General features: G+C 38.4%; 2 protein-coding genes across 2 annotated transcripts in view; one reads left to right on the forward strand and one right to left on the reverse strand.

Moving 5' to 3' along the window:
* Positions 1–13,760, reverse strand: part of b4galt5 (UDP-Gal:betaGlcNAc beta 1,4- galactosyltransferase, polypeptide 5) — a 44,021-nt gene extending 30,261 nt beyond the window's left edge. The window contains exon 1 of the mRNA XM_056233328.1: positions 13,371–13,760. Coding sequence (XP_056089303.1) covers positions 13,371–13,476 — 106 coding nt within the window. The 5' untranslated portion in view covers positions 13,477–13,760. The remainder of the gene's footprint in view (positions 1–13,370) is intronic.
* Positions 13,761–14,453: 693 nt separating this feature from the next.
* slc9a8 (solute carrier family 9 member 8) overlaps positions 14,454–21,476 on the forward strand; it is a 40,741-nt gene continuing 33,718 nt past the window's right edge. Inside the window, exons 1-3 of the mRNA XM_056233326.1 lie at positions 14,454–14,754; positions 15,765–15,946; positions 19,434–19,514. Coding sequence (XP_056089301.1) covers positions 14,573–14,754; positions 15,765–15,946; positions 19,434–19,514 — 445 coding nt within the window. The 5' untranslated portion in view covers positions 14,454–14,572. The remainder of the gene's footprint in view (positions 14,755–15,764; positions 15,947–19,433; positions 19,515–21,476) is intronic.

The following is a 21,476-nucleotide window of genomic DNA, read 5'->3' on the forward strand; positions in this document are numbered from 1 at the left end:
ATCAATAATTTATTGCCATGTCAACTAAGTTGATAGGAATTTGTCTTGGTACAACTCTCAGACATAAATAACCAAAAAACAGACATCATAAGTACACCAACAATGAACCCAACAATCCCCAGCAACCATAGGACATAGGACCAAAACCCTGCAGACATTAAAAAGGACAATACCCTATGGCAGAGAAAGTGCACAATGCATACAGTTAATGAGGTGCTGCTAGCCGTCAGTGCAAATTCAGATATCTGATAGCCAGAGGGAAAGTGTTGTCTCTAAAACGTGATGTAGAAGTTTTAATGCTCCTATATCTTCTTCCTGATGGGAGTAGTTTAAAGAGATGGTGAGCAGGATGAGAGTGGTCCGCTATGGTGTTTTTAGCCTTTCTGATAATTCTAGTGGAGAAGAGTGAAGAAAGTGAAGGGAGGCTACAGCCTATGATTTTTGATGCTCTGCGTACTACTCTTTCCAACCGAGTTTTGTCCTGAGCGGTCAAAACTAGGTTGGAAAGAGTAGTACGCAGAGCATCAAAAATCATAGGCTGTTACAAGTTACCTGTATGCCTTAATATTTTGAGTTTTTTGAACTTCAAAATTTGAGTTAATACAATGAAGGAGATTCATACATAGAAACCCAAAATATTACATTATGTAAAGCACATAAATTAGTTTATTTGACAGAAGAAGAAAAAATTGCAATAACAAATTATGAAAATATATTTTCCCAGTGCATGTTTTGGACCTGCATTAGGTGTGCAGTATGTGCTTTCAGTACAGGAAAGACATGCTCGTGTTTAATGTGCAGTTATGCTGGACATTTCATTTCTGTGATGTTTGTGAATGTTGTCATCATTGTTCTGAAGAGTTGTGGTTAGACTGTGATCAGATATCTGTCTATCTATCCATCTATGTGTGTTAGTTCCTGTGTGATACTAACCAGCAATAGTGCATTTCAGTAAAGACATGCCAGGCTAGAATGACACATGGAAGTTAGGGCTGTAACAATATATCGAGTCACAATATATAATATATATTGTCCTGTCCTTTGGTTTTCCAGCACAAAGCCCAAGCTTATTCATTTAGACACACAATGTAATATCAAATTTAGCATTTTAATCAATGGTGCTTTTTTTGTTAACCTTTTATCATATGTCACAATAATAAAGAAGTGTGAGTTCAGTATCGTGATATCGAATCGTGATATGAGGGTATCGTTACACTCCTAGTGGAAGTTAAACAGTATAAGTTTAAATAAACTTATTTCATTCTTATTGTACTGAGTCTGACCTGAATTAATTGCGAGGAAAAGTATTCCTTAATTTAATTAAGTTCATTGAGCAAACTTCAACAACGCTCAACATTTCTCAAACAAACAGACCTCAACCATTAACTAAAATGAAAGGGAAAACAGTTTGACAAACTCAACCCCCGTCCAAAGCCTTCCCCTAACCCTCAAATCTGATCTGCTTAGTGGGAATATTTGTCCAGGACCAACAACGATGTTGATTGCTACTTGGCATAATCTCATATAGGAGCATCATCTCATGGGAGTCATCTAATCCCGTCGTCATGGATTATAGACACCGCTCAACAATTTCAACAATGATTTCATGAACATCAGGATTATGTCAGATGTATCCCATTGTTTCTCCAATCCCCAGATCTGACCCTTTTTGTAGATCAACTGTATATTCAGGATTGGAGCAAAGGCAGTCCTGCAGAAAGACAGTTCCTCTTCCTCTTTTGTCTGTTTTGTTTTTTCTACGAACGGAGGCACCTGGGGTCCGCGTCCGTAAATAGGACCTGTGCTCTAGCAGGATGTTCTCTAGGTTTAATTGAATAAACTGCATCAATCAGACACACCTGTGTCCCGCGATCCGTCCCCCGAGCTGCGGCGTGTGGGAAATGAGCTTTCCCGAAGGTTTCGGTGGCCTTCAAACCTTGACAAGCATTAAATACCCCTCGGGGGTCGTTACCATGGGGACACGAGACATGTATCTCCATGGATCCACTGTATTTCCAATTGAGACAAGTATAGAGATACACATCACTCTTATTGTGTGCACTTCGACAAATTGAGGTCAGTTGCATCCGATTCGTGATGCACTGAACTCTGGCCATTGTCCTTGATATCCATAAAGTCGGCATTAAAATTTAAATTCACCCGGTAACACTTTATTTTAAGGTGCTTGTAATAACAGTTAATAAGACACTTATAAGACCCTATAAGATGCATATAAGATGCATATAAGCATTAACTACTTCATATAAGGGTAAATTAAAGGTCCAGGCCCTGAAGAGATCAGGGAAACTACTCCCTCTTGGGAAGGTCAATTTTTAAGGGACTGGGAGTTTGTGTTACCATTTATGTTTGTTCGGCTGTTCTAAAAGTGCAATGTATTGATACTTGAGAAATGTATTATATAATTTTATTTATTTATTATCATTAGTTAATGCTTATATGCATCTTATATGCATCTTATAAGGTCTTATAAGTGTCTTATTAACTGTTAATTACTGCTTATTACAAGCACCTTAAAATAAAGTGTTACCTTTATTGTTTATCAAAATATCATAACTGGATCTTGTGGTGAAAACAACTGACCTCTCTCTGGTGACGTACACTGTGTCCAATAATTTAGTCCACTTCAATCCCTCCACTACAAGCTCATATTCATCCGCCTCCGACGGCCACATCTCAACATCCAATCAGAACCAACAACCAATTTCTTTTTCAATAATCTGCAACACTCGCATATACAAAAGAAAATATGTCTTACTTTAATTTTGCATGGCCAAAGACATCAGTCTGCATGTTAACTTTAAACCAACTTAATATACTGACAGCTAAAGCTAGTTTTTGCAATGTCTATTCAAAGCTTTTGTCTGCCACAACAATGTCATTTCAACTGTTGTCATTTTGGGTATTACTTGCAATCGATTCGATTAATTAATTACAATTCATTCATCTGAATTTAGAAAGTTATAGTCAAGACTTTGAGAGCAAGGTGGTCAAATATAATATCAGTTTATATAGCCTAATACAATTTAAGGATATTCCGCCCAGAATGTATAGCAACTGGTTTTATAAAATAAACACTTATTTTGCACTTAATGCACAATATAAATATAGTATTTGAAAATGCATTGTCCTTTGACAAGACTGTTAGTGAATTAGAAATCACCTAAAAACTGACCTAAAAGAGTAACCAACACTTTCGTCAATGTGACTCATGATTCGACTGTGTTTCAGGACTTTTATTTTGATATTCTTTTGTCTAGCTGTGCCTGTGTTCTCTTCCTTTGGTTTATTCCCGTTTGCCTTTGGCTGCGTCCGAAATCGCATACTTCCCTGCTGTAAAGTACTCATACAAGAGTAGGAAAAAGTACCCGGATGACCTACTACTTCCGGCAAGACGTGTGCATACGATGGACACTTTACTATCCCATGAGGCCACGGGAGAGGATTTGTGAATGGCAGTGAAACGACGCAACTGGTAGATCATGTGATAATGACAACATGGTGAATAATATACATTCATACTATATAGGTAATTACTTATTTAAAATAAGTATCTACAGAAGAGAGTATGTGATTTCGGATGCTGCCATTGTTTCCCTCATTAGTTACCATGGTGACTAATGAGCTTCACCTGTTGCTTGTTAGCCTCTTGTTACCCAGTGTATTTATACCCACTGTGTTTCAGTCCTTGTTTGTTGTTCGTTGTCTTTACACTTCAGTTGTAAAGCTGTTACATTTCCCTGTTTGGATTATTGCCACTGGCTTCTTGTTTGGATTATCTTTGTGTGTGTGTGTTCACAGAATAAAGGCTGCTTGCTCAAAGATCCTCACCGCTCTTCTTCCCTGCAGGCCATTGACAGTGGCATGGTCATTTTAAAAGTGACATTTTATTTCAATGATCCACTTTAGAGTAGACATTCTACTAACTACAAGTAACTTTGCAACTACATCTCAACGTATTCTACTAACCCTAACTCTAAGCATCTCTAACAGTCTACTAGTAGTTGTACATGTAGTCGTAAAGTTTGATTGTAGTTGTTAGTTAGAAGTATGTTGATGCAAAAACTCATGCAACCTCAGTGTTTTCATAGAATCGTACAGTGCTCAAGGGTTTAGCGGTTGACGAGGAATCTTACCAAAGTCTATAGCTCATTCAAATCTGCAAATTTGTATTACCAAATGAAGTACTTAAAGGAATTTAACTCTTAATTCTGTCATCATTTACTCTCCCTCATGTCGTTCCAAACCGACATGAGGGAGAAGACTTTTATTCAAAAGACTTTTAAACCAGAAGACTTTTATTCATCCTCGGGGCATGAAGACATTTTTAATATATTCCCTCATCATTTTTGATGTCAAGTCCATGCGACCTAAAATTTTCAAGCTTCAAAAAGTTCATAATGACGTCATAAAGTAATCCATATGAATCTGCGGTTTAATCCAAACGTTTTATATGATGACCAGATTTAATGTAAGCTTTTATTCGCATATAAAAATTTATCAACACACATATTTACAGCACACCAACCCCACTTTCATAGACAAGAGCCACTTTTCCACCGTCGGCCGAATGGTTCTCATCCCATTCTGTGCCGATCCGGTCCAGCCGGTAGAGTTACGGTTGCGCTTTCGTTTTCCACTGAGGGTCTGATAACGGAGCTGTTTGGAATATAATACAAAAGCGTCAGTCGTTGCCTTGGTAACGCAAGAGTTTACAGGCGATATGAGAGGTAAATAGTGACCGTGTTATGGAGGATGATCAGATATTTCTTTTCATTTTATTATTAATTTGTGTTTTCCGGGCGGGGAACAGTTTGTAATCGTGCCGTGCCGTACCATGGTACCAGGCTTAAGTGGAAACAAAGCTGGAACTGATCCTTACAGTTTTAAGATCCGTTCGGCTAAGGATGAGGCTAGTCCAAGACTAAAATGCACGTTTGAGCTGTTTTAACTGAAGGCAACTTCTACTGGCATATCTTAAAATGTATCAGTGCCATTGTTTTGTCTGAAGATGCACACCAGTAATGTTTTTTTTTTTTCTAAGGTATGATTATAAAAGCTACTTAAAGACCCCCTGTGGTCAATAATGTTATCCCAAAATGACATATTTAAATGTTTTTTCCTTGAAAAAAAAAATGTCTTCATGCCTTAAAGTAGCTTGAATGTAACTCGACACCCTTGCCTCATTTAGTATGCGCGGTTCTATGAATATGCAAATGAGCCCCGCCTCCACTCACTCACTCAGCTCAGAGACAGTGTTGCCAGATTGGGCGGGTTCCCGCCCAATTGGGCAGTTTTGAATTTGATTGTGCGGGTAAAAAGGGTTTGGGCGGGTGGTCAAAATTTGGGCTGGTTTGGGATCATTTCGGCGGTTTTCAAACATTTACATTTTAAAGTCTAATTGGTTAAAAAAACGAAACTAAAGTGCATGTAGTCCATAAAATCAGTCATCATGACATTACTGTACACACACGCTCATGCAGAGTCAGCTGGCGTTAGTGTTGACATCACCGACGAGCACGCACTTTTAGCCAATCAGCGATCCGCAGGCAGACGCGATTGAGCGCGAGAAGTTGTAGCTGTATATTCAAGTGATCGCTAAGGCACAGTGACATAGCCTACTATACAAAAGAGTGTAAAGTAGTGAGCAACTCTAAAAACGCACACGTGGAAGGAGATCACTATGGTGAATATAACTCTGAGAGGAGAGCACAGTTGAATGACTTGAATTGAAATCAAATATGCGACGATTCCTGATACATGTCATGTGCACACTAGCCTAACCAAACATCTGCAACTTTAACGTTACACCATCCAGACTGCACTCTACTTGTCCCTGACAGCTGCTGAAAAAGGTTTAAATCAACGATGAATCCATTTTGACTGCTAAATTCTGCGTTATGTTCTGCAATTTTGTTGGAGTGAAAGATAATTCATATAGAATGTGCGAGGACACCGACGCACTGAATCGTTCTTTGTTTTTAATAGTTCAAAGTTACTATTAAATTTAATGTGTACTTCCGAGGGTTAAAGTCATCGGTTCATTTCTTGATTGCCGTTTTGACAGTGTCCACCTGGACATTTTAGTCATATTGGCTAATTCTCCTTAATTATTGCCCTGTTTTGATCTGTTTTGGTGGAATTTTCTATTTTATTTTTTTATTTTATCATCGTTATTTTGTTTAAAGGAGATACAAATTGTGCTTATCAACCTTAAATGACATGGTAATGAAATTATATCACATTATTTTGGCAGTAAAATTTTGGGCGGTTTTTTCTTTTGGCGGGTTTTGGTGAGCTTTTGGGCTGGAAATCACCGTCCCAATCTGGCAACACTGCTCAGAGATCCACTGGTTGAGGATCACACGTTGATCTGATTGGTTACAAGGTCGTTTGTGGCGTCAGAAACACCAGCGATTTCAAACCGTGTGTTTGAGACTGTCTTTGGTTCACTGCAGTTTTAAGGAGAAAATACTCGACTTTTGAATTTGCACATGGTTTGTCTTAAAGCCCATTAAAAACACCACATAAACAACAACATTAAAAGCTTGATTTTCACCTAAATGCCTTAATTTAACTAAGGCCTAATCCTGGCTTAATCTATAAACCCTGTCTGTGAAACCAGGCCCAAATATGGTAAACACAAGTTCAAGTAATCTAATGTGCCACGCGATCGTGTTTAAGTTCCCACAAGAACCAATGAGGTTACGGTTGAGCTATTTGAGTGCTCTATATATGTGCATTCATGAGAGAATATTAATAATATCTGCATTTGTGTCCCGAAGACTAAAGGAAGCCTTATATACGGTGGCCGAGAGAGCTCAACGCGCTGCAACTGAAGAAAACACGTGCAAATACAAAAAAACACATGCAAATAAAATAAAACGCATGCAAATAGAAAAAAACGCGTGCAAATAAAAAAAAACACCCGCAAATTAAGAAAACATCTTCATCAGTTTCACAACACACGTGTGCTCCAAATACTCACAACACCACCAAATACAAACGCGCTGCAAAAGCTCACAACACAAATACAGAAAACGCGCTGCAAATAACACAGAGCACAACGGAAATGTTTCCAGAGGAACCAAATAAGTGACGAACCCGGCTGGGACGTGCGTGCTGGCAGTGGCATAGATATCCATAAATCTATGCGTGCTGGTGCTTACAGCTTAAAATTATACTTTATTTATTTATTTGTGCAAAACATACAGAGATTACATTTTTTTATGACATACAACGTGTATACAATGTACAAAATGTATTAACAATGTGTTCAATGTCATCAGAATACAAATGAGAAAAGAACAATGAGCTGGAAACTAAAATAAATAAATAAAAAAGATAAAGAAGAAAATCATGAAGGAAAGATATTTATCTATACATCAGTTACACTGTACAAATTGTTTCATGTTATTACATTTTCATAAAGAAAAGTTTCGTAAGAAATGTTAGGTAATGTAGGGTCCAAAATTTTAAAGTTGAGACACACAGATATAACGCATATTTTAAAAGCTTTTTTGTAAACTAAAAATAAAAATGTATTTGCATCCGTTATGTTGACAGCATTATATTTCTGTGGTAAGAACAGCTCTTCAGCTGATGGACGCTGTGCTGCGTTGTCATGGGAACATCCCAGGTGAAAATAATGAGGAAATTAATTTCAATTTCAATTTTATTAATGGATAGCCCCTTGAGATGCAACATCTCATTTTCAAGAGTCTCCATACATATAGACATAAAACTATATGTATGGACGCATAGATTTATGGATATCTATAGAGGGTATGCGCATGACGTCAGCGTCGGCCGGAGTGAATGCGGTCACGCCCACAAGTGGCAAAAAGACTGAGCGGCAGCATTTGTTTTCAGCGTGAACGCCGTGAAAATCACACAAAACACATCTAAAACGGGAAAGAGCTTTGCGATTGACTGTACAACTAGATTTGACCAGAAATCTGAGGTACTGTATATTTTTACAGACTGCAAAAAGCTACAGAACAGACTATATTCTGCATAATTGGATGTTTTTAAATAAACACTGACAAAAAAGTATACAAGTTTTAGGGCTGGACGATATGATGATATACAGTATAACATTAATGTAAGTGATCACTCGGATTTAGACCTATCTATATTGTATTTATATAAAACGTTTACAGGCAAATTGTCTTCATTTATTTCCCCGGCGTCGAAATCAGGCACATATAAATGTCAGGAAACACGATTCCTGGCTGCATGTCAATATCCATGGATCACTGGATCTTTGATAAGTTGTAAGGAACACTATATCGAGTCCAACTTTTAGTTTAAACTGATAATAGTTTGTTTTACTCGCGTTAACGCAGTTTCCCCTATTAACTCCAGTCACGCAGCAGCTCTTCTACTATGGCGTTATTATCCTGTCCAATGTCGAGAGCGCATTATTGTAGCGCGAAAGTACATTAATATTATGCGCGAGCGTGAATCTCTCTGCTCGCGCGCGGAATATGATGTGCCGAGCGTGAATCTCTCTGCTCGCGCGCGGAATATGATGTGCCGAGCGTGAATCTCTCTGCTCGCGCGCGGGAACTGGGCACGCGCTCTCAGATACACTTCTCTTGTAAGAATTCTCTCTCTGGGCTGAGTGGGCTCGCTGCCTCGCTCAGAGAATATGCCTGCACTTAAAACGTGTTCAGTGCAATCGCGAATCGCTCCTCTTCCCCGCAGCTAACAATTTTAGGTTATAAGAACGTTTTCATAACGTTCCCATTAAGTTATAAAAACGTTATTTCTGAATGTTCTAGGGAATTTCAAAAAGTCCAGTTTTTTAGACGTTGTATTAACGTTATTTCTTGGTTATAAGAAAGTTCAATTCTCCCGTTATGTAAACGTTGTATTAATGTTATTTCCTGGTTATAATAACGTTAGAACGTTCAATTCTCCCTTTATGTTATAAGAACGTTATTCAAACGTTCAATTCTCCCATTATATAAACCTTCTCTTAATGTTTTTCTAAGATAATGAAAAACGTTTCATTCAATAAAAAAAACATTAAGAAATGTTTTAATAATTATTAAAACCTTTCTTAATGTTTTTTATATAACAAGGTAGCCTATATAATAGGCCTAGCCTATATGAAGAACCTAAAATAAATAAAAAAAGACCCATGAATCATGTCTATAATATGTGTAATGTAGTCCACTGAAGTCGAGTTGAATTGAACCCAAGTAGGCCTATAGTTTATTCCAGTAAACCGATTTGGGTTGAAGTGACCATATGAAATTAACATGAACATAAACTTGGACTAAACATAGAATCACCAACAATGGTACAGGGAACAAAGCTAGACAAGAGACAATGGGAACACAAGGACAAGGATTATGACCAAAAACAACCAATGACATCCACAAGTTAAAGTTAATTTAATTTATATAGCTCATTTTTACAACAATTTCCAAGTTTATGTTCATGTTAATTTCATATGGTCACTTCAACCCAAATCGGTTTATTGGAATAAACTATAGGCCTACTTGGGTTCAATTCAACTCGACTTCAGTGGACTACATTACACATATTATAGACATGATTCATGGGTCTTTTTTATTTATTTTTGTCTTAATTTTAAAATCTGAAAGTTCTTGTTTTAGGTTCTATAGGCCTATTATATAGGCTACCTTGTTATGAATGAAACGTTTTTCATTATCTTAGAAAAACATTAAGAGAACGTTTATATAATGGGAGAATTGAACGTGTGAATAACTTCTTATAAGTTAACCAAGCAAGAACGTTAATACAACGTTTATATAAAGGGAGAATTGAACGTTCTAACGTTATTATCACCAGGAAATAACATTAATACAACGTTTACATAACGGGAGAATTGAACGGTCTTATAACCAAGAAATAACGTTAATACAACGTCTAAAAAACTGGACTTTTTGAAATTCCCTAGAACATTCAGAAATAACGTTTTTATAACTTAATGGGAACGTTATGAAAACGTTCTTATAACCTACAATTGTTAGCTGGGGAAGAGGAGCAATTCGCGATTGCACTGAACACGTTTTTAAGTGCAGGCATATTCTCTGAGCGAGGCAGCGAGCCCACTCAGCCCAGAGAGAGAATTCTTACAAGAGAAGTGTATCTGAGAGCACGTGCCCAGTTCCCGCGCGCGAGCAGAGAGATTCGCGCTGGGCATATCATATTCCGCGCGCGAGCAGAGAGATTCACGCTCGGCACATCATATTCCGCGCGCGAGCAGAGAGATTCACGCTCGGCACATCATATTCCGCGCGCGAGCAGAGAGATTCACGCTCGGCACATCATATTCCGCGCGCGAGCAGAGAGATTCACGCTCGGCACATCATATTCCGCGCGCGAGCAGAGAGATTCACGCTCGCGCATAATATTAATGTACTTTCGCGCTACAATAATGCGCTCTCGACATTGGACAGGATAATAACGCCATATTCTGCCACTCAGTCCCGCTGAGGGGGGCGTGTTTCGGCGGGGAAGTGACGTTAATGCATTCCCTCTATTCCAGCACGTCCCAGCCGGGTTCGTCACTTATTTGGTTCCTCTGGAAACATTTCCGTTGTGCTCTGTGTTATTTGCAGCGCGTTTTCTGTATTTGTGTTGTGAGCTTTTGCAGCGCGTTTGTATTTGGTGGTGTTGTGAGTATTTGGAGCACACGTGTGTTGTGAAACTGATGAAGATGTTTTCTTAATTTGCGGGTGTTTTTTTTTTATTTGCACGCGTTTTTTTTTGTATTTGCATGCGTTTTATTTTATTTGCATGTGTTTTTTTGTATTTGCATGTGTTTTCTTCAGTTGCAGCGCGTTGAGCTCTCTCGGCCACCGTACTTATAGGGTTGGAACGGCATGAAGGAGAGTAAATAATGACAGAATTCTCAGTTTTGAAAGAATAGATTTGCATCACAGTAAAAATATCCGATCTACATGAACACAAAAACTAACACAAGCACTTTTTTTTCTTTTTTAAAGAATTTGTTTAACAAATTCCTAAGCTTTATTTTCCAGGCGAAGGCAACCAAAAATCACTGGTTTCCAAAGGAGAGCTCATATCTTTCTATTTCATCCTGTGCCAAAAGTACAGTATGCCCCACAAACACCAGAAATACACTTGGGACTCGACATTTCCCGGCATTTACACAAAGCCTTCCTCCAGAAGAGGACATTCCCGTTTAACATGTCAGTCACCCCTCTCCATCCGGGACGCTCACCACAAGCCAAGTTTCATTCATTATTAACATACTAGAATTTCTGGTCCTTGTTCCTCTTTTAAACACCTATTACGAGCGGGAACCCCCGAGGCAGAAGGAAGCTAAAATGGTTTCTTAAGTGACTTTCTTAATAGTTGAGCGAATTTGCATACGTGGAGAACAATGCAGAACAAGGCTAAACAGAGGAGAAAGGACAACGCAGTGATGGGAAACACTGATGGTAAAAGCGCTCACAGGCCGGCACACAGTAACACACTTGACCACACCGGACTGAAGTTTACCGGGACCCAGGGGAAGACCCTTGCCCTGTGTAGCGGACATTATATTTCAGTGAGTTTCTCCCACAGCATACATGTCACAGTTTTAAGTCCGGGTGTCTTGTAGAGAGCACATTCAGGGCTTTCCAGAGACACCAAATGTGTGGAGGTTTCACCATGAAAACTCCCTCTCCTTTTTCTTTAAATATGACTGATATTAATTTAGTGAAAAATGTAGCACTCTTATTTGATCATATTTTGTAATTATCATTTAAATCTGACTAATTTCCAATTCTTTTGTCATAATTCAACATCTCAGGAAGATGTCATGCTGTTTCTAATCAAAACATGACTTTCTGTTAGAGAACATCATCCATGTCCACCGTAGACACCAGGACGCACAGCATGTCTACAGGCATTGATAAAGCGATGTTATATATCAATATTCCTAAATCTTAGATTACATTAGGAAGATATTGCCAATTATTCCTCCCATTATTACACCTCTTTTTTCATGTTTCTCCAAGAATACATTGATATGCAAATTAGATACAGTGAATAGATACATTGCATTGAATGGCGCTATTGCATAAAGAAAAATGGTATGTAAATTCATTTCGTTATATCTTTCATAACATATAGTTGATCATCTTTATACAAAGTTTTGTTAAAAAAATCCTGAAACCTATGTATTGGCGAATGACAAACATCCCATTGTTTTGCCTATCGGCCTACATGTCATTTTATGTATTTTGCTTTAACAACTGAGTGCTGGTGTACTGAGACATGGCATAACATATATGCATAACATATTTAATCTTTTCCAAAAACTTTTTATATATTCACAAAACAGCTTTGCAATGCCTCTAATTTGGTTCAGTACAACTAACAATTATAGTTTTACACTCATTTTTTATTGATTTTTTTTTTTTTACCTAATACACATCTCTACATGAATAGATTACGTCATATATGGCTTTTAAAAAGCTTTAAATTAATAACTTTTTTTTACAACAAAAATTAACCATCACTGAACGTAAGCTGGACTATGACGCTATTAGACGTTGTTGCATTATTTCCCTGTTATCTCTGTAGAGCTGCTTTGAAACAATCTGTGTTGTAAAAAGCGCTATATAAATAAAGGTGACTTGACATGACTAAAAATATACAGTTTTATATTTCATGTCATCTGTAATTATTCATATTAAATAATCTTTTAAGCATGGTGTAATAACGTCTGTTAATGTAGCCTGTTGTTAAATGTTTGATACTGCATTATTTAAGATCGTTTCAATAAAGCTAATTAAAAGTTATTCGCGAATCGACTATTAAGATTTATGATTCAGTTTTTCCTCCAGTGGGAGTTAACAAAACGACGTCAGCATGTCCTGATTGAATATTCATGTCTGAATCATGCGGTCACAGGACTGTCCTCTCTCGCTGTCGGGAAGGAGCGTCTAGTGGGCGGGGCTTTACCCAAAACCGTGCGCGTCCGAGCCAACGCACCCGGAAAGCACGGATCACCCATAGGCTATACTATATAGCACAATTCATAATTTCACCGGAATACAGTCTATAAACAAAGTTGAACGGTCCAAAAAGATAAACGCGAAATTCACCCAGTGTGTTAAATGTTCTCTAAATGGACATCTTCATAGGCTACATGATGCTTGGCAGAACGCGCTTTCCAAACACACACACCGATCGCGGATTTATTACATTAAACACGAACACAATTAGGCTATTTATCGTATGATCATCATCAATGGAGAATTCAAAAACACAGACCAGCCTAAATAATAATCACACAGCAGATTTCACATCATAAGGTCGGTGTTATTCTTATAAAACAAAAACAGATGTTGCCTTACCTATACCAGGAGCTGAATAGATGAAGTACAGTGCAGAAGTGGACAGCGAGAAGAGAAATATAAGCCCGAGAAATGACCTTCTCCGAAGTCGTATATGTGTCGGCATTATATAGACAGATCTTCTTCTATATGTGGCCTATAGGCAGATATGATCCGTTAATAGACCCAGATGGAGAGTCCTAGCGCAAACACGCTGATTCAGGTGCGATCCCGAAAGGTATCCAATCTAGAAGGATCACTCGTGTTAGCAGAGTCTCATCATCTCCATGTGTAGAAATCAGTAGGGACAGCGCGCGCGGGAGCACACAAACACACACACTCGCTCACACCCGCGCGCTGCTAATGAATGGGAGCGCATGGGACTCGCGTTACGCACAGATATCAGGGCTGTGAAAGGGACCGTCAGCAAAGGAGGGAGTGTGTGAGCATGACTTTACGCGATTACGTAACGCTGCACTCATGGTCCGGTTTCCATCAAAGGCTGTAAAACACACAGGGAGTAGCCTACTACATGCGTATTGATCGCCAAGGGCTTATTCTTTTTTTTTTTAGCTTATACAGTATGAGCTAAAAACAATCACATTAGCAATGAATCCATATGTCTTAATGAACATCGACACCACGAATAGAATAAAACAAGCTTAAAAACAACACCAAATAAAATGGAATGGAATAAAACAGAACAATATGTTAATATAACAGTGACTGTATTGCACATTTTATATAGTTAGGCGGCTACTCCTACACACACACACACAAACGGAAAATGACAATCATTGTAGGTCGATCATAAATGTAAACACTATGGCATGAAACCTTTCATACAAGACTGATGCATCACAGAAATGCGCATTGTTGACACGCCCACCTTAAATGAACTATAACTCCCAGCAACCATCGCTGCATCAGCTCCGTTTTTTAAACTAGCCTACATTTTTTTTTTCTATACAACGATACGTCATTTATTTTGTGGATATAATGTATGTGGATATCAATACAGGATATATACGTTTTATGTCATTGTTTATGCTTAAAAAAAATACCCAGCGGTTAAAACTACAAATTAAAACTACATTTCCCGGAGCTTCCGGGTAAATAATAATGACGATATATTTACTCTGCGAAACATGGATTGTGGCGACATGAGTTTAATTTTGCGGTTTTTTCCTTACGTCTAATGATCATTTGTGTTTATAAGCACGATGCGTGTCAGTAACCGAGCTGCTGTAATCGGTGTGTTATTAATAATATTGACGGCTGATCTCGCGCGGCTTGTTGCGGCAGATGATCAGACACACGGTGAAGAACCTGTCGATAATAATACAGCTGACAGTGATCCACAGGATCAGAAAACTGCTGATGGACACGCAGAACAGCTGACCAGGTATTACTGTATCACATATCTTCACATATTATCAGTTTGCTCACAGTTTAACAGCAGGAAGTGTAAGTGCGTGATTGATTGACAGCTGTGATGTGGCGTACAGTGACGAATAATATTTAGTAACATATGTTAATCATCACTAAGTTCGAATATGTGCACACACACAAACACACACACACACACACACACACACACACACACACACACACACACACACACACACACACACACACACACACACACACACACACACACATATATCAAAGTAGCTTGGTATTAACACCTGATACCTTCCCCGTACAAGTATAGATCTACAGTTATTGGCTGTAAATGTCATGTTGTACAGATAAGTATTTTTTCTGTCTTTCTGTGTAGTTAGTTAGTTTTGTAGGAGCGTTTAGAAAATCCATCTGTCCACTTTCATTGACAATATAGATGTGAATGTCATACAACTTATATGAATAATATATTTTCATGAGGTAAATACGTTTCATCATTGAGATAAATCTTAGGAGATAGTAGGCATTTAATTAAAAAAGTGATTATAAAGTCAAATATGTAATAATATATTATGTACATATATTAATCTGACAGGTTAATGTGACCCTGGACCACAAAACCAGTCACATGGGTCAATTTTTTCACATTGAGATGTATACATCATCTGAAAGTTGAATAAATAAGCTTTCCATTGATGTGTGGTTTGTTAGGATATGGAAACTATTTCAACATCTGGAATCTGAGGGTGCAAAATAATCAAAATTGAGAAAAATCCCCTTTAAAGTTGTCCATTTATGTTTCGAGATTGTGCTTCATTCACTCACAAAAATAAAAGTTTGAAATATTTACGTTAGGAAATTTACTAAATATCTCCATGGAACATGATCTTTACTTAATATCCTAATGATTTTTGGCATAAAAGAAAAATCTATAATTTTGACCGAGACAATGTATTGTTGGCTATTGCCACAAATATACCCGTGCGACATGTGACTGGTTTTGTGATCCAGGGCCACAAATGACACAGAAAGCTCCAGCAATGACACTGTTCAGAGCACCACAGCTGTGCCCAAGCCCGCGACCCCTGAGCCGCCGAAAAACGAGCCTATCCTGCCGGAGCAGACGGGGGTCAAGGCCCAGGAAGAGGAGCAGTCCAGCGGGATGACCATTTTCTTCAGCCTGCTGGTCATTGGTGGGTAGCAGCAGTTGTTTTGAAGGCAGACATGATCTCAATGTGAGAATGATGCATATTTCTTTTCTTTTAATAACTAAACTGCTTCAGAACTGTATCCGAAGCTCTCCAGTTCTCCATCAGTGACGAGCAATAAGGAAATGCAGCTACAGCATTTCCTTATTGTTCGTCACTGATGGACAGTTAAAAGGTTAAAGTCCTCCTGTAGTCGATCATTTCATCCCTTAAAACTCATCTTTGATCACCAAAATAACATATTTAAAGTTTTTTCATTGAAAAGAAATATTGTCTTCATGTCTTAAAGTAGCTTGAATGTAACTCGACACCCTTGCCTCATTTAGTATACGCGGTTCTCTGAATATGCAGATGAGCCCCGCCTCCACTCACTCACTCAGCTCAGAGATCCACTGGTTGACGATCACACGTTGATCTGATTGGTTACAAGGTCGTTTGTGGCGTCAGAAACACCAGCGATTTCAAACCGTGTTTTTGAGACTGTCTTTGGTTCACTGCAGTTTTAAGGAGAAAACACTCAGCAATGCTGTCGACTTATGGTTTGTCTTAAAGCACATTAAAAACACCACATAAACAACATTAAAGCTGTATGTTCAGCACAGGGCACTTTAAGACAGTTCCTGTAATGGGAGATGGTCAACTCTCTGAGGTTTTCCTGAGTGGTTCCCAGTCCTGAAGAGAACATGTGCCGCTCTCGGCTCGCCGGATCATGAGTGCAGAGATCTGCAGCGCTGGACACATTTACCGGCAAATTGTAGTCGTTACTGATTACAAATTACATTATAAAAATAGTAACGTTATCTAGATTTACATATTTTAGGTGATGTACTCTGACTACTTTTTGAGTACTTTTAGATTACTCTTTTGACCTATCTCAGTTATCACATATATATAAATATTTTCCATTCTTTGTTATAAACAACATGAAACGCATATTATGCCAGGGTTTCCCAAACTGGGATTAATAAAAAAAACTGCAGGAGGATTGTGAGTTGATGAAAAGCTAATGATTGATTAAATCGTAAAAATGTACAATTGAAATGAAGAAATTATTTGAAAATAAAAACAATCAAAATATTATAAAATGATAAAATTAGAAATAATTGACTGCCATTGTATGAATATGTAATCATGTAATCCATAAAAAGTAACTAATCAGATTATTAGCATTTAAAAACATAATATATTATGTAATTACAAGTACTATTTATAGTATTTTTTTGGGTAGTGTGGCTGATGGGAATGTCAAAATGGTTCAAAATGAACTTTTTTTTCTACATCTTCACATCAATTTGACCAGCAATAAATATATCTTAACACCCACGAGACTGTATATTTGATCAAATTCATGTTCTAAGATAAATACTGTTCTTTTGAACTTTCTTTTCATTAAAAAAAAATCCTGAAGAAAACAAAATATAGAAATGTTTCTTGAGCATCAAATCATCATATTAGAGTGATATCTGAAGGATCATGTGACACCGAAGAAGAGTAATGATGCTGGAAATAAATTCAGCTTTAAATGATATATTTTAAAATGTATATTTACATAGAAAATAGCTATTTTAAATTGGAATAATATTTCACAATTTTACTGTTTTACTTTAGTTTTAATATAAATATAAATTGAAATATATATATATATTTTTATATATATCTTACTGGCCCCTGCCGAAGATAAATGTAGCTTTTTTTTCCTTCGTGTGACTTGAATCGCCACATTTGATGGCAAGTGTTAATGGACTCTGAATGCTGATTTATGCATAGCACCATATTTTATGGAGAATTTATAGAGAACTCTTTTTCTATGCATCTTTTGTCATTAATGTTCAGCTGTTCCTCCGCTTCCTCTAAGCATGAAGGTGTTGAGTCATCATTTCCTCCTCGGATGCTAAGGGTTACGCCCGCTTCTGTGCACCTGACACCGCCGGACCGATGATGTCACAGCGAGACTCCTCATGTGTGTTGTGTGTCATTTAAAAGCTCCGAGGTTTCAGGTTACGTGTTGATGTTTTGGGATAGGCCCTCTGCAGTGATGCGTCTCCCTGTGATGTCATGCGTTAATGTGTGTGTTCGGTGTAGTCTTACATACTGACCAGCTCTGCGTATGACGAGGACTCATGCCTTGAATTCGTCCATAACGTCTTCATAATGTGATCCTGGAGGCTTAATCTAGGTTAAAGTGTAGCTCTAAACCTGCGCGACACATCACTATGGGTAACAGTGACAGCTCTCTCACGGCTCATCTTCCCCTGTCTCTTTACACCTAGTCTGACTGACAGGTAAAGCAGCCAATCACAGTTCGGCTTGCTCCGCGTCGTGTTTAGCGGCGTGGAAATGTAGCGTCGACGTCCCCACACCAACAGTGTAAAACTCTTGGACGTATTTTAAAGAGTCTATGCCATGAACTTCACGTACTTTTGGACATCCAGCGTTTAGTTGATCCTGATAAGCGCTCATTGTCACAGTTGTGTTTTTCCATGAGGGGGTTTGGCTTCACGGCGTCTCCGTTTCCAGGCGAACCGTTATAATCCTGCAGAATTCAACCAATCACACGACGACTTTGAAAATCTGAAGTGTTTCCAGTTTTGTGTGCCATATCAAAGACGATAGAATAACAAATATCATATGATATTGCATATTAAATAGCGATGTACTTGTTGAGTGTATAATTTATTGCATATTTAAACAAAAAACAACAACATCCAATTACAAAAGAGAGACAAAAAAAAAAAACATGACCAAGGAACAAGCACATATACAAATTTTTTTATAATTATTGATAACATAAAATATATATTTTAACTCTTTCTTTACCCTTTATTAAACACACATAGACTACCGTTAAAAGGTTTGGTCTGTAAAATGTTCACACCAAGGCTGAATTTATTTGATCTAAAATACAGTCAAAACAGTAATATTGTGAAATATTATTACAAATGAAAATATCTGTTTTCTATGTGAATATACAGTAAAGTGTAATTTATTCCTGTGGTCAAAGCTGAGTTTCCAGCATCATTACTCCAGTCTCCAGAGTCACATGATCCTTCAGAAATCACTCTAACATGATGATCTGATGCTCAAGAAACATGTCTGATCATCATCAGTGTTGAACAGTTGCGCTGATGAATATATGTGTGTGGACACACAACGCATTCTTTGATGAACTGCATCTTCTACCAATACAAGTCTTACTGGAACTTTGTATTGATCGCAAAATGTTTGTGTATTTTTCCTGTTTATCCTATATATTTACCTACATTTACTTAGAATTTTAAGATAATTATTTTAGTGCCTTAAATACTTGTTATTGCAAAACAAGGGTAAATGAATTAGATGTGTCAAACATGTATTTTATCTTCTCGGCGTGAAGAGTGTGGATACGGAGACGTCGCTGTGTTATTGCAGTGACTATAACTGTAGTGACTAGTGTGTGTGTGTGTGTGTGTGATCTCTCGATGTTCCCCCTCAGGTATCTGTATTATACTGGTGCACCTGCTGATCAAGTTCAAGCTGCACTTCTTGCCGGAGAGTGTGGCTGTGGTCTCGCTGGGTACGTGTGTTCATGATCTCACTCGTTCACCTCACAGTTGCTCTCGCTCTTTTCTCCTCGATGTCGGCCGAAGCAATCGAGTCAGTCATAATGACAGAAACACAAAACAGAATATGTTCTTGTTGCATGTGACTAACTAATGTGTCAGATCACACTGTTTTAGGAACAATCAAAGAACTGATCAATAATGAATGTCATTAGGTCAGTAGTAGGTGTGTGTGTGTGTGCGGTGTGACACAGTTGTCTGAATGAACACAAATGTGGTTCCTGTTAGATTACATGGGGATTGATCAGTTCCTCTTAGCGTACAGAAGTATTAAAGACAGTGGCTCAGTGAACATTTCAAGCGATAGTTCACCCATAAATCCTGTCCTCACCCTCATGTTGTTCCAGAGGAAGGTGTGTTAGTGGTAGCCTAACAGTTTTGACTGCCATAGACCTGTACGGGATAGACTTGTCAACTCAAGTCTTTGTTTACTGAGAGCTTGTGGAACGATCATGTTTCGATAGCTGAACATTTGGCATCTTGTTAAACCACAGTATAGTCCATTGAACACACTGGACTTCTGTCAGGCACAGCTTTGGTTTCAATTCTGGCAAAAATGTAATATGGCACTAGCCTGACTAAGATCTGTTGTATGGAAAGAAGAAACCCTGAAGGTGTGTCCCAATCCACGTACTTATGCCGTTTTGTAGTGTTAATAGTGCAAATAATAGTGTGTTCACTGAAGACAAAATAACCTCATAGAGTGCATACACTACACGGTTGAGTACATACAGGTCCTTCTAAAAAAATTAGCATATTGTGATAAAGTTCATTATTTTCCATAATGTAATGATAAAAATTAAACTTTCATATATTTTAGATTCATTGCACACCAACTGAAATATTTCAGGTCTTTTATTGTTTTAATACTGATGATTTTGGCATACAGCTCATGAAAACCCAAAATTCCTGTCTCAAAAAATTAGCATATCATGAAAAGTGTCTCTAAACGAGCTATTAACCTAATCATCTGAATCAACTAATTAACTCTAAACACCTGCAAAAGATTCCTGAGGCTTTTAAAAACTCCCAGCCTGTTTCATTACTCAAAACCGCAATCATGGGTAAGACTGCCGACCTGACTGCTGTCCAGAAGGCCATCATTGACACCCTTAAGCAAGAGGGTAAGACAGAAAGAAATTTCTGAACAAATAGGCTGTTCCCAGAGTGCTGGATCAAGGCTCCTCAGTGGGAAGTCTGTGGGAAGGAAAAAGTGTGGCAAAAAACGCTGCACAACGAGAAGAGGTGACCGGACCCTGAGGAAGATTGTGGAGAAGGACCGATTCCAGACCTTGGGGGACCTGCGGAAGCAGTGGACTGAGTCTGGAGTAGAAACATCCAGAGCCACCGTGCACAGGCGTGTGCAGGAAATGGGCTACAGGTGCCGCATTCCCCAGGTCAAGCCACTTTTGAACCAGAAACAGCGGCAGAAGCACCTGACCTGGGCTACAGAGAAGCAGCACTGGACTGTTGCTCAGTTTTGCATGTCATTCAGAAATCAAGGTGCCAGAGTCTGGAGGAAGACTGGGGAGAAGGAAATGCCCAAATGCCTGAAGTCCAGTGTCAAGTACCCACAGTCAGTGATGGTCTGGGGTGCCATGTCAGATGCTGGTGTTGGTGCACTGTGTTTTATCAAGGGCAGGGTCAATGCAGCTAGCTATCAGGAGATTTTGGAGCACTTCATGCTTCCATCTGCTGAAAGCTTTATGGAGATGAAGATTTCATTTTTCAGCACGACCTGGAACCTGCTCACAGTGCCAAAACCACTGGTAAATGGTTTACTGACCATGGTATTACTGTGCTCAATTGGCCTGCCAGCTTTCCTGACCTGAACCCCATAGAGAATCTGTGGGATATTGTGAAGAGAAAGTTGAGAGACGCAAGACCCAACACTCTGGATGAGCTTAAGGCCGCTA

Source organism: Rhinichthys klamathensis, unplaced genomic scaffold, assembly GCF_029890125.1.
Source record: "Rhinichthys klamathensis goyatoka isolate OS25496 unplaced genomic scaffold, OSU_Roscu_1.1 h1tg000368l_1, whole genome shotgun sequence".
In the NCBI taxonomy this organism is placed as follows: domain Eukaryota; kingdom Metazoa; phylum Chordata; class Actinopteri; order Cypriniformes; family Leuciscidae; genus Rhinichthys; species Rhinichthys klamathensis.